Consider the following 15,058-nt stretch of genomic DNA (forward strand, 5'->3'; position numbering starts at 1 on the left):
AAAACTAAGTCTAACTTAAATGAAAGAAAATCATTAGGTTATTTCAGGGTTGTGAGAACTGTGTCAACCTGAAATAGTGACACCTGAGAGACATGCTTATCAGGAATTTTCATCTTAAAACAGTACATTTATTTCTCTTGAATAATGTGGTGAAAAACCATATTATTCAGTTGTATGGAAGTATAAAATCACCAATTCATGCCAGCTTAAATATGCAATAAAAATACAAATTTATCCAAAATATGCAACAAAAATACTAAAAAACTAGATTATTACTTATAAGGAATTTCTTTTTTTAAAAAAAAATCATTAATGAAATTACATTTAATTAATCTAAATCTCTTATAAAGTGATAAAAATTTGCAATTTGAAAAATCATCAACAAAATTAAGTTTTAAATGACCCAAACTTAAAATTCGTCATGCGCAGAAGCCTCATCTGAATTTTTTTCCTTTTGTTGTCGAAGAGGAAAAGCCCAAAAAGAAGATGGCAGTTTCTCAACATCTCTTTCTCTTTTTACAAAAGCAGAAAATGAAGATATGCAGTTTCCAATGAAATGATTTGAGAGTCCAAGTATAGCTAAATCAACATGTGGCTTGGATTCTGGAAGTTTATAAGCTGTCACCTAAAATAAAATAAAAAATTCAAAGAACTGGAATATTTTTTTTTCAAGGCAACAAAAATAATTTTGCATAATATAGCTAAAATTCAAAATAAACATACTATTGATACTTCATGAGTTTAAGTTTATTCAAACAATAACATAAACTTCAATATATTTAAAAGGTGAACTAGACTTTAAATAGGTTATGAAAAGATTGCTTTTATAATACTGCTAGACAAATTTTAAAAAGTTTGCTCAAAATTGATTTTAGATAAACAATAAAATGAAGCAACACAAAGTTCCTCACATTTTTTGTCCTGAATTACATAATTATAATAATTAATAGATGTTATGCAAACCACTGAATAGGTTCTATACTAATTGTTACTCATGTGCAAGTATGTTGCTTACAGTGATTGTAGAAGGAACTATTAAAACACCCTCATCTACGTCAAATGACATGGAATTCGCTGAAAAAATGAAAACTTTTCTGAAATCAATAGGTGTTACTGATAATGTATTTTATGCTTCACAAATTGTACTAAGGTTCAATCACAAAAACATTATTCCAATCAGTGCAAATAAAAGTTTTTAAAATATATGCCATTTTTTAACATTTTCTAGTTCTTTTTGTACATCACTGCTTTTATTTCTGATAATTTAACAAGTACTCTGATTTAACATGTACTCTGATTAAATGAGCAATTTGCCTTAATTCGGATGTTTTAAAATACTTGACACATGTAATTTTAGTCTTTTGATGTAATGTATATTTTTGAAAAGTATACATTATATCTTTATAATATCTTGAGATATTTGACCATTTCCATACATTTTGGAAACAAATTTAATATTTACTTACTTTCAGAGCTTTCTCAATATCCTTTATCATGTGATCACTATCAGAAGCAACAAATACAGATCGAGCTTTCTGAGCCTTAACAACTTTTTTTAATTGTTGCAAAATTATGTCTTTAGTTGGAAAACATAACTCGGGAGTAGCTTTCCCAAGCTCATTTCTGTATCCCAGGCACTGAGGAGCAGCAAACAAAAGTGGGCTGTGTTCAATATGCTCACAAGCTCTTACCTATGAAATTAAAAACAAAATTAGTAAAAGAATAGATAGCACTATTGCAAAATAAATCAAGAGGATAGAGAACAAAACCTGTTTTAAGATTCTTACTTAATTAAAAAATTTCCCACATATTTGAGAGATTTATAGAAACGGTTAAACGAAGATTTATAGATTATAGGGATGAAAAATCACTTCTTTTGTTCCTATGTCACCTTTCTGCTTGTGCTTGCGTAAAATTAAAGAAGAAAGTAATGCTATTTTCATTTCATTTACTTATGAAATGTGTGCTAGACTACACACAGTATTTTTCTAATTGATTTCGTAGGTGTAATAAGAACTTTGAAAGAAAATGTCTGGAAAGTACTAAAAAGTTGTGCTTTAATGACACCTCAAAAAATTGAAAGGCTTGAAATGTTTTTTTTTTAAAAAAGGTGAAAATGGAAACAAGCACTTGATGGTTTTGGATATTTAAAAGAAATAATAAAATTAACAATTTTAGTTAAACCTTAGCATCAGTTTTGAACAGAGCGAAAAGCAATGTAAAATAAAAAAATAAATGCAAAAGCCATTCATATTATGTTGAAATTAACACTACAATTGATAATCAAAGCCTAGAAAAAGTGTGAAAAAAATGTTACATAAAAAACAATACCCTAGCTTGTAACTGCTATTTAAAAATATAAAACTATTTAGATTTAGATCCAGATTTTAAGTCGTCCAGATTTTAAGTCCTCCAGTTCCACCTAGATCATAAGTGCTCTGTTGTATTTAAATTTAATTTTCAGTCCGCATTAACAACATACCCAATCAGGTCCATTTCTCAGATGAATGCCAATAAAAGGTCCTTTAGGTTCCATAGACTGGATGAAACTTTTTGCCTCTCTAAGAATTAAATCACTCCAGATCAAATACTTTTGAAGTTCTCTGTTCTCTTCTTGAACAGGGAATATGGCAGGAGCTCCCGTGAAAGCCAAAACTGGATATTGATCAGGAGGAAATCTGTATTAAAAAATTAAATGTGTACAATACTGGGTGGAATGGTCTTTTTATTATATAAATCAGAAATGTCCATGTAAAAAAAAATATATCGCACAAACGATTGAATTGTATTCATCATATTGTTACACTATACATAGCTATTAACAATAAAAACATTTTGTAACAAAGAAAACTTTTAATATACATATTTGTATGCACACAGAGTGTTACACAATATCCAAACTTAATATACAGTAAAACCTCGCTACAACAATATTTTGCGGACCAAATAAGAATATTGTTGTAGAGGGATATATTGTTATATCGAGGGCCCACATAATTCTGGGACGCAATAAGATTTTTTGAAATTTAATGTTATATATTCATTAACTATAAATATATTTATATATTATCGAAAAAATTAATTTGCAAAGTGTTTATTACGGTTAAGCATTAAAAACAATGGATATAAATACAGAACATAAGATTGTAAACTTACCTTAAAAAAACATTTTTATTGAAAAAAATCAGATATTTTTGTTTGTTTATTCATTTTTCTGACTGTTAAGTCAACCAACAAAGTATGCATAGAGTCCAATGCCCGAAAATGATTTTCATTTGTAAATGGAAGACTTGAGAAAAATGTCTTTAGAGATTTTACGGATTGAAGAGCTTCATGGGGTGACAATACGGACTGTGATACACATGGATCATCATCACCATCTTCTTCCTCATCATTATTTTCCATTTCATCCGTAATTTCAGAGAGAATCTCTTCATCACTAACTCCTGCGAAAATTGTGAGATCGTCATCCGCAGTTAAATAGTCCTCCACGTTAACACCATATGTTTTACCCATTTTTTCCTCAAGTTGGGATAAAGATTTTTGAAGATTCAAAACTAATTCTTGATTATCTGAAAGATCACTGTCTGTGGAATTTTCTTCACTATTAGAAACAATTTCATCTTCCAAGACACACAAACCGGCCTTTTTCCAACAATTTTGAATAGTTTTTTCTGTTACCTCCCACCAACTACCAGCAATAATATCACATGCTTCCTTGACATTCACAGTTTTAAAAGGATCTTCTACTTTATTTTCGATGTTGACAAGTATCGATTCAACCAAACGCTTCCTGTAGTATCCTTTGAAACACTTGATTATGCCCATGTCGAGTGGCTGCAAAATCGAAGTGCAGTTGGCCGGGAAATAAACAATTTCGACGTTGTGTAGTTTTGGAATTGAGGTGTGAGCGGTGCAGTTATCAATTAATAAAGCAATTTTTTTCTTCCTCTTTTTCATTTCTTTATCTAACATCAACAACCATTCAGAAAAAAACTTAGAAGTCATCCAAGCTTTTTTATTGGCTTTATATTCCACTGGAAGACTTTTCACATTCTTGAAACACCTCGGCTTCAATGATTTGCCGATAACAAGAGGTTGAATCTTGTGTGTCCCTGTGCTATTGGCACACAGAAGAACAGTCAATCTCTGCTTTGATTTTTTTCCGCCGTAACATTTTTCACCCTTAAATGCCAATGTTCGATCGGGAAGGAGTTGAAAAAACAGCCCAGCTTCATCTGCGTTATAAACGTTCTCTGGTTTATACTTTTGAAGAATATCTGTCATCTTCTCTTGCTTCCATTCATTTGCTTCGTTAATCGGAGCAGATTTTTTCTCTCCGTGAACTTCCTGGAAAGTTATTCCATGTCGATCCCGAAAACGCATTAGCCAACCATTGCTAGCTTTAAAAGTTTCGTTCCCTAGCATTACTGCGAATTTACGTGCTTGTGTGCATAACAAGGGCCCATTTATCGGGATATTTGTTGCTCTCATCTCTTGAAACCATTTTAAGACGGCAGCATCAATGTTTTCATTAGTTGCGACTTTTAGTCGTTTACGCTTTGGATTAATTAAATTTGAACTTACAGTATCTTCGATCTGTTTTCTTTTCTTTAGAAACGTTGCAACTGTAGATTGAGATAATCCGTATTTTCTAGCTGCATCAATCTGTTTCATTCCATCATCAATATCTTTAATAACGTTAAGTTTATCTTGAAATGAAAGTTGCTTTCTCCCTGCCATTACACTAGTAAAAAATATCCAATACACTGAAGACTCACCAAGCTGAAAATGTTAGCAGCACTAATTGCGAAAAGCTCTGATCGTAGAATTTGCGCTAGCTCATGAAAGCACCAGATATAGTTTAAATCAGGGATTAAGTGACAGTGATGAACGATGACCAATGGTCAGTATACATTTTTTTCTCCTCCTCAATTTCAATAAACGTGCTCCACCCACCTTCTACAGAAACAGTACCTTTTCAGGGTCGCAGGTGTTACTGTGATGTGTGTGGTCATTTATGACTCATGATGTTACAATGGTGATTTCTTAAGAACTGAGGGAGGCAATTCTAAAACCCGAAGCTCTTAGGGTGGTCTAAGTACCTCAACAGTGGGGGAATGAAATTTGAATACAAAAGCCATTCTCTGATGTGCAAAGAAATAACAGTGGGGTGAAAGATCATAACCAGCAGTGACCCTTTTATCAGAAAAGATGAAAAAAATGGTAAAAGATGACAAAAAGGCATTTTACATTATTTGAAAACCAATAAAAAAAAGGAAATAATGTTGAAATTTGAAAAAAAAAATCGTTCTACAGAGGTTTACTGCTTCAGAGAATATCGTTATATTGAGAGGAAGATAACATTAATCCATATGCAAGTTTGGCGGGACCACGGAACATTATCGTAATGGAGGGAGTTATTGTTGTATCGGATATCATAGTAGCGAGAGTTCACTGTATATATATTAGAATCCTCATCAAAAATGAAATTTGAAAAGCATGTATATCGGTGTCTTGCAAATTAATAGTGAAGTGAAAATAAAAACTGTCGAAATTTGACAATGTACTAATGAGAAAAGCAGGATCAAAAGCATCAAAACCAATTTAACTATGCAATGAATCTAAAAGTGTTTTTAATAGATCCTTTTCATCTCCTGCAATCAAACAGGTTTAAACTGACCTTCCTCATTTATCATTTATAATGTTTTGATGTTTTAATTCCCTCACTTAAATATCATTTAGAACCTGATGCATTCCTTAGCACCAGCTGCTATTCATTTGAATCAAAACAGAATCAAAAATTTATTTTTTTCTTTTAAATGTGTTACTGCAGTAAAACTATCAAACAAACTAGAATAGTGATGCTTAATATTAAATCTATATGTATCCAAAATATATAAAATACACCAAAAGCTTTATTAAAATAAATTATTTAGTTTGGTTTCAGAGCCTCTAAAAGTAACTTCGTTGCCCCCCACCCCATCTGATCCCGTAATTTCCAAGAAGATAATTAATATATTTTGCTATATCACGTATTTAACACTATAGATGTTCAAGACATCAAAGCTGTTAAATACTATTAATATACATAATAAGACATACATACTTCTCATTCCACTTTTGGGCAACATTATGAAAATGTACATCATAATGTAAAGGCTGATAAAATACAGATTCATCAAAGTCAACATCAAATGTGTCCCAAAATGGTCCAAAAGGATTGCCATCTTTTGCATTGCATCCATCAGAATCCCCACGAGCAGAATAACAGAAAACTGAAAAATTACAATTAAGCTATAATTTAAAGAAAAATAATTAGTGAAATTTAAAAAAAAATGATGCCTTATGTAATATTACATGCAAAACAAAAATTTCTATTTTAAAGGATATTGTAACAGAATTGTGAGCCATGTAGCATTCAAAGTTACAAACCAAACATTACTTCTCTAAGTAGCAAAGATAAATAAAAAAATCAGACAGATTTTAGCTACATACAACACGTTTGTGATGGTTTTTTTAATAATGTACAATTATTCCTTGTAATATTCCAATGTTGAATTTTCACAAGGAATAATTATGTTGACTTTATTACCACAATCATGCCGTCGGCATTGAAATTGTGAAGTTTTAACTTTAATGACCCTGTCAATCCATAACAGATTGTTATGTGGTTTACAATTTTATGTTTTTTCTTTTCCTCATAACACATAGAGATCCTGTCATTATTTTTTTAGGGAGAAAGGGAAAAAATTTGCATAATTGGCAGCAGCAGTTTCTCCTAAAACTTATATTGCATTTGTGAAAAATTGTCAGCACCACCCCAAAAAAAAACTTTTTTCATCGGCAAATTTTAAACATTAAAAACCCCACTTGTATTGTCCTTAATTATAATTTACACAAAATCATAGCAAACAGTTAACAGAATAATTGGCAGAAAACTATAATGAGATTTATAATAAAAAAGATTTTAATGAGGCAAATTAAAAGAGAAATAAAATTTGTTCTAAAAAAAAAAGGATGAAATTAAACAGAACAAAGCATTGAATAAAAAGTACAAAAATTATAATAAAGCATTTTTAAAATCACAGCAAAATTCTAAACATATTATGATAGACACCTTTTCTTTTTCCTTTTGGCCAAATTGTTGGAGCTAACTTCTTGAAAAACTCTTCCATGGTCATAACATTATTATAGCTTTTAAGAGGTTCCACTTTAAAGTATGTGTCAAATGGAACTTGCACCTTAAATATGAAAGAGAAAATTAATTATTTAAAAAGTATTTGACAAACTAACTTATTGTATTGTTTATCTTACAAATAAAGTGCTTAAACAAGATACATAGTTAAAAACAGCAGGCAAAGATGATTGTATAAAATTAGAAACTATTAATCAGTCATCTAACCTAAAATAATAATTTTTTTTATTTAAAAATGAATCAATGAACTAGGATAGAAATTAAGAAAATTTAGTCACTAAACCAAATGACCATTAACTAAAAGATATTACTAGCCAGTACACATTTTCATTGAGTTGTTTATATGTCTCTATTTGATTTTCTTTTTTTTTTTTAAAGTTACCAAGTGAATTAAAAGGCAAAATTAGAAAACAGAGAATGTGTAATGCTCACAATTATGACAAAATATGCTATTCTGTGACAAAAATCAAAAAACTAAAACAATAAAACATTCTTTTACACCAATTGCTGGTCTGGAAGACCACTGATAGAATATTTTATCATGGTCTGAGTGAAATTTTGGTGGTCCTAAACCAACTAACCACTGTTTCAGTCCTGAACAAATAATTATTTAAATGAGTTAATGAAATGAACAATTTTTATGAAATATGTCTGAGCGTTTCGTGAAAATGTTCAGACATATTACTCTATCTAATTAGCATGATTTCTAATTCAATGGATTCCAGCAGGCACACTCAACTTCATAGAGGAACGAAAGAAAACTCAAAACAAAATTAACAACACTAACTCTGAAAGACTTCTTAAGAAATAACAGATGGAACATCATCTTGCACAGAAAGAAATAAAAAAGTCAGTTCACCACGTTAACAGAAACCCCCTTCAGACATTGGTATAATATGTTTATAAAATCACAAAAAAAAACTAGCGACAAATTTCAAAATTGTGAAAGTGCTATTAAAAATAAATAAGGTGTCTTATTAACTCAAGAGCAAGATATCTCAGATGGATGGAAAGAACATTTTGAGGAGATATTAAATAAGAAGAGTAACACAGTAACAAACACATCTTCTTTCAATAATGTAATACCAATGTTGAATGTTGCCATGAGCGACGTATCTGTAGCAGAGATTAAAGCCACCATCAAAAAACTGAATAATGGAAAAGCATCTGCGAGAAATGCTGACACTAACATGGTAAAGAATGATAGTGAGTGACAGAGATGACCTTGAATGGTCTAGCTTGGCTATAGAGGCTGTTTTAAACCGCAAGTCATGGAGAATGAGACTTAAAGCCTTATACACTAGACTGGCGTGAAAAGAATATCGATGATGATGAATTAGCATGATTCATTTACTTTTCATATAATTAATTACACACACTCATAAAATAGTTTAATGTATATAAAACTATTTACAAAGTAAAAACAATAGTTATTCATAAGAACAATTGTATGTAACCTTAACATAAGAAAAAATAAAATAGAAATATTAAAAATATGGATGTTCATCCTACCAAATTACAATTATATATAAAACAAAATTAAACATCTGCAAATGATTATGAAAAATAATTATGTAATAATTTTACGTCAAATATAAGTTATATAAGAAAAATTAAGTCAAATGGAATCAAATACTAGTTATTAAATCACATATAAAATATTATGTTACCGATCTAGAATGACCAGTCCTATATTCAACCCACGGAGGAAGAACAAGTGTTCTATTCAATGCATGAGCAAAAGCCAAAGATCCTAGAAAATGATCAGCCTGGTTTCCAAAGCGGCCTAGAAATTAAAGTGATACAATTTTTAAAAAAAGTTTTATATATTATTCCAGTGTTTTCACTACAATGCGAGAACGCGAGAATCTCACATATTTTTTTCTTTCCTCGCATTAAAAAATTATTATTGCAAGAAATTCGCGCATTCTATAAACCAATTTCAAAATTCGCGAATTTCTCGCATTTCGAAAAAAAATTCTCATTGCGCCATTCAGAATGAAATCCGTTCAACTTTTCTTCCAGTACCTTTCATTTTTTTCTACATCTGCCCCATTATCTAGCTTCCCTATTTACCAGAATTGTTCAGAACATTTAAGAACAACAGCCACGGAACCTCTTTCAGAACGCATTTTTCTTCATGTAAGACGCTCAAATTTTTTGCGCATTAATGTAAGATGGACAAATATCTTGTAAAGGTAATATCTTCTACTCCGAAACGGACAAATGAAAATGAAACAAATGTGGGCAGAAACGATCAAAACGAAACAAATACGCATTTGAGCAGTCTAATGAGAATAGCTAATGAAAAAGTAGATGTAGAACATTGTCCTTATGACGATGCAGCAAAAATATTCAATGCTTTAAAAATCAGAAGATGTTAAAAATTTATTATAATTAAATAAGTGACTTTTTTTCAAGTCTCTTTGTATTTTATTTTTTTTTAAATTTTTAGAAATCTCACTTAACTTTTTGAAATCTCACCCTGTATTTGAGAAAGGGTGAGAAATTCTCATCCATTTTTTTTCTGTAATGAAAACACTGCATTCGTGTAGTACCTACTGATAAAATGAAACACATTAACTCGAATTTCTTTACTTTACGGTTTGAAACTGTTCAATGAATATGTTTTATATTCATTAAGCACTTCACACATTTATGATCTTTTAGTTACCTAATTAAACAACTTTAACAGTTATTTAAAATAAATATAAAAAGACATCCCTAAAAGTTATAATTGTATGAAATTAGCACAATAATGAATTTTTCTGTCATGCAGCGTCTTTAATTAGAGTGTTACTAATATAACAACTAAAATGGTTAGATTAATTTAAATTTCCCTTTATACAAAACAATATATTTAATTTTCATTGCATGTAATTTTTAGGCTTGTCATAGGAATTTTCTCGTTCTGGTAAAAAATGTGAATTTTTGAATTAAAAACAAATTTTCTGACAATTCCAGAACTCGGATACATGACTCATACGAATCTTATTATTTTTTTAATAGTATACAAATATTAATATTTAGTGATGCAAACAATATGAAAATTTAAAAACAGCATAACAATTGTTTCTTTTAAACATCATGAAGGTTCAGTGATAAATAGCTTAAAACATACTAAATACTCATATTAAATCAGTAATTATACAAGATACACCCAAGTTAGATACTTATTACACATAAGATTTAGCTTAAAATGTATTAACTTAACTTTTAAACTATTGCTTCAAACTGGTTGGCTTTTTTTTAAACGCACAAAACTTATTCCTACAAACGGAAATTGTTCTTAAAATACAATTTTAATACCAAATGTTAATCTTTTAACATTTCGCATAACATAAACAATTAATTAATGCTGATCTTTAACATTAAAAAAATCATAGTAAAATTACTAACCCATACAAGGACAATAGAGAACATAGCCATTTAGATCTATTTCACCGACACTCTTTCTTATATTAACACTGAAAAATATTAAACATAAAACTAGAATGAAAGAATTCATTGCTAGAGAAAAAAAACATATAAACCAAACAGGATAATGTATCTGATGTAAACAAATTACTTTCGCTCCGGCATTGATAGATTGATAATACAATAAACAGACTTTTGCTGCCTATTTCTGCTGTTCTTTAAACATAATAAGCCTGGTTAACCTCATTTAGCTGTTATGTGTTTTTGGTGTGTGGCACCATTTTCGCCAAGTGCTAAAAGTCACAGCTGCGAATAATAACTTGAATGTTGATGCATCATGTTTACAATCATGTTTCAATAAACGTTTCAATTTACAACTGCTAATTAATACTTGAATTTTATCATTTTTTCTTCATTTTTATTTCAGATTTGGTGCTGATTATGTCAGTTATTTGAATCACAAATTTAGGCTTATTTTACGATTTATACATAACGTAATTGAAATAGGTGGCCGGAAGTGTTTATATGAAACTGTATGATGAAAATTTTGTCCTCTGTGCCGCATTGTTTACCGAATAAATAAATAGTGATTATTCGGTGTCCGACCCATATAAATATTTCGTTTTTTAATCAAGAAACTTAGTGTAAGTATGAAACAACCTAATTTGTTTTTTTTTTTTAAATGTGGCTGCAATGATGTATTGAAACTACAAACTCAACGTTTAATTACCAAAATCTATAATTTACCAAATATTTTAATTCATTGTCATAAAGTAACTTACTCATATAATTTCACTATGTCTAAAATCTCATGTTTAACAATTATATTTTCATGATACAGTTGAATAATCTTTTAACATGTTAATATAATCTTTTAACAAATTCCTTAGACTGACAAGAGCCATACAAAATGAGTCTCAGGTAGTACAGACTTTCGAAAAATATGTGTTGCATGATAGCAAGATGATTCATTGCTGGAAAAAAAAAATTTTTTAGTCACTGGGATCAGGGAAGACTTGAAAAGTTTTCTAAGAAATTTGTTTTGTTTGATGCCACCATATATTGGTAGTTTGTTTGGTTTGAGAAAATATTTTGAATCTGTACCAGAATGGTTGATAAGCATGATTCAGGAAGCAAAATGAATAAAATCGAGGATATTTCGGAATAATGATTTTTGTATCATCTGCAATAGCTAGGGCGCCAACTAAAATTTGAACTTGCAACTTTTTAAAAAAACACGTGTATAGTTTGCCTAGAGGTGGCACATGTGTTCTTGTACCTAAGAGATGCTAGCAGTTTTATTATTTAATTGTATTCATATATATTTGTTACCATTCTGGAATGTTTTTCTTCTGTTGAAAAACTTAGTGACCATATTAGTGCAGCTACTGATTCGAAAATTTTTATATGAAAAATATATTATTAACCTTAATGAACTTTGAGATGTACGTAAAAATAAATATGTACGGTAAATAAAAACCATAAAAAATTACTTCAGATGCTTGTAGTTGCTGTGATAAACTATTTTTTATCTTCAAAAGATGTGGTATGAAGGTATAAGCAAAGAAAGATACACAGCTTTAAGACCTCGCGTAAGAATCGCGGTGACATTGTCGCAGAATGGTACAAAGGTCTTGCAGAAAGATTTTTCTTTTGAAAAGTAAAAAATATATATATACTTTTCTTATCTTCAGAAATTTACACGTAATATTTGCAGAGATGCCAACTTGCTTCGGACTACAAATAAATATCTTAAAGTGGTAGTTTATCAATTTTGATTCTTGGTTTAGTAGATTTTTATCCACCACTATAATTTGAAGGCTTATTTATATAATTCACCACTTTATAGTAGTCATGGCATGCTATATCTTTTTTAAAGCAACCATGTCAAATGTTTGCAAAATTTAGTCTGTAGATATTTACCGTTTTTTTTTTAATTATCATGGCGTGTCCGGAGCAGTTGGCATCTCTTTATTTGAATCACGCATTTAGATAATCACTTTTTGACTTTTCCAATTTATGCTGATAGTATCGTAAATCTATGTAATGTTTCTATTGTATTTTCGACAGTTATTGATATTAATTTTCACGTGGATTTCAAATATCCCGATATATTTCAAACAATAGAAAAATTCGAAACATGCATTTGTTTATTTACTTTTTAAGGCAATAATTATATTGAATTTTTGGCAGTTATTGTTATTGATTTCTCCATAGACTTTTAATCCGACATTTTCTATACGATATTATTTATTACAACAACCTAATCTCGAAACGAAACACGCATTTGAGATGTCCGATTCGGGCAATTTTGTCATCAATCTTTTTTTTTTTGGCAATTGCAGCTGCGAATTTCATGAAGTTAAATTGTTTTTTTTTTTTTATTGTTATGAATATTTACAAAATTCGAAGGAGATAAATTATGCATTGCCTCCCCCAAAAAAAATGCGAGAATATCACCTATAGTATAAGTATCAAAAATTATTACATGTTCAGTTGAATAAAAATATATAGTTGTTTTTTGTAAACACTTATTTACGCAAATTTTATTTATTATTAAAAGTCTCTTGCAGAAAGATATTTGTGCTAGGGAGATTTGTCGCAGATAGCTCGAAAAAAAATTTGCCGCAGGGCTTAAGACTCAAAATTTATTTTTATATTTACCATTATTTAAATATGCTCTAGAGTGTATGTATATCATTTCGTGTTAGCCCATCCTCCTTTCAAACTGTGTTTGGATTTCCATAGCTGCAGACATTTTGTCTAGAATAGTTCTCCTGATAGTAATATTTTATAATTTAGTTTGAATCATTATTTGTTGCATATAATCATTAAATTAATTTTAAAATTTAGGATGTCTCTTGATGCTAACAACGTTGATGCAGACTTAGAGAAGTTCTTAACTGTTGAAAAAGTGAAAACCCAATTCCATGAACAAGTAGGTTCATTTGTTATGTGTTACTTTTTTCAATTTTGAAATTATTCACTGTAAACTCTGCATGCAACTCTGTTATAAGACAGTCAGTTTAAAGTATCTGTCATGGAATAGATAAGATTTAGGTAGTCCTAAAATGTTAAATATGTTGAAAAAGATTACTAATGTAATGTCCAATTTTTTATTACAGTCATACTAAATTAATTTTTTTTAAATTTATTAAATCCTTATTTTCATTTATTGCAGTTTGATTTCGAAATTTAATTGAATATGAAAGTTTTAGAGATACAATTATTTTTTGCTATTAGATGCTTCACAATTCTTGTTTGTTTGTTTTTATTAAACTAATGATCATATTTATTAACACTTTAAGTTCTATTGATTGTATTGATTTACTACATTGTCAGATGTATATGTTTTTTGTTTACTGAGCCTACTGAAAGATGACTAATACTAGAAGAGGCAAAAATATCTCTTTAAAAGTAATAATTTATTATAATAAATTGTATTTTGTTTCATTCTTTTTGCTAAATTAACTCTCTTGATAAATATTTACCTAATGGACTATACCAAACTATTTGAAACTGTACCAAACCAAAAAATGTATTTTATCTAGTTTGAAGGTCTAAATCAGATAACTAAACTTTTTAACAACAGAAATTGTCATACCTTATAAGGTATGACAAATTATATAGTGTACTGTACATATGTCCACAAGCAGATTTAATTTTAAAATATTAAGTAATGCACAACTCATTAGGACTAAGTACTAGGAATGTTCCGAAAAATTTATATTAGCTCAAAGATTCGTTTTGACTTAGAGACTCTCGACCAACCTCCATAGCCCACTTGTTAAAAACAGAATACCATTTTCCTTGCCAGATGACATACTAGATGGCGCCACTGGATATAGAACTCTCTCTCAGAACAACAATTTTTTGAGAGCTTTGGTGTTACTGGCGAACGAGAGATCGTGTTGTTTATTGTAGTGTTTCGTTAATATACACCTGTTAACTAATTGGAAAGAGTATTTTTTCTTGAGTATGTGGTCATTTCTTTTAAGATTTATTTAGGTACGCACCGACCCGGGTAGAAAAACCAGGTAAGAAACCTTTTATTGATATCTGTTCTATTGAAGTAGAAAAAGAATAAAGTTTTCTTTTTTGACACTACTTGTAGGCTGAGGCCCATGATTTGGGAACTGCTGGTCTTCAAAATTTAAAATTTTTACTATCCCTCTTTTTAGTTTTAAATTATCATAGTAATATATTTTGATTTTCAATTATATACCATGTAAGAATATATATTCCAACCATAAATTAGAATTGAATTTAATTTGCCTATTGTCCAACCAATATTCTAGAATGTGATTTTAGATAAAGATAAGACAGATTCAATCCTGACCCAACATGGACTTACATACCAAAAGGAGGTTTCAAACTTAAACTCAGGATAAAATTTTCATTAAGTTTTTTACTACTTTTAAACAATCGTTCAGTTATTAAGCA

At 29.6% G+C, this 15,058-nt stretch overlaps 1 protein-coding gene across 1 annotated transcript; it reads right to left on the minus strand.

Moving 5' to 3' along the window:
* Window positions 1–286: 286 nt before the first annotated feature.
* On the minus strand, window positions 287–10,796 carry LOC107456888 (O-fucosyltransferase 1). Its single transcript, XM_043039274.2, has 7 exons — window positions 10,598–10,796; window positions 8,869–8,984; window positions 7,121–7,244; window positions 6,110–6,278; window positions 2,483–2,678; window positions 1,467–1,691; window positions 287–625 (listed from the first exon to the last, which is right to left on the minus strand). Exons 1-7 carry the CDS (start codon window positions 10,704–10,706, stop codon window positions 410–412), a joined length of 1,155 nt encoding a protein of 384 aa, XP_042895208.1. The 5' UTR covers window positions 10,707–10,796; the 3' UTR covers window positions 287–409.
* Between the last annotated feature and the right edge of the window lie 4,262 nt (window positions 10,797–15,058).

This window comes from Parasteatoda tepidariorum, chromosome 10, assembly GCF_043381705.1.
Source record: "Parasteatoda tepidariorum isolate YZ-2023 chromosome 10, CAS_Ptep_4.0, whole genome shotgun sequence".
In the NCBI taxonomy this organism is placed as follows: Eukaryota; Metazoa; Arthropoda; class Arachnida; order Araneae; family Theridiidae; genus Parasteatoda; species Parasteatoda tepidariorum.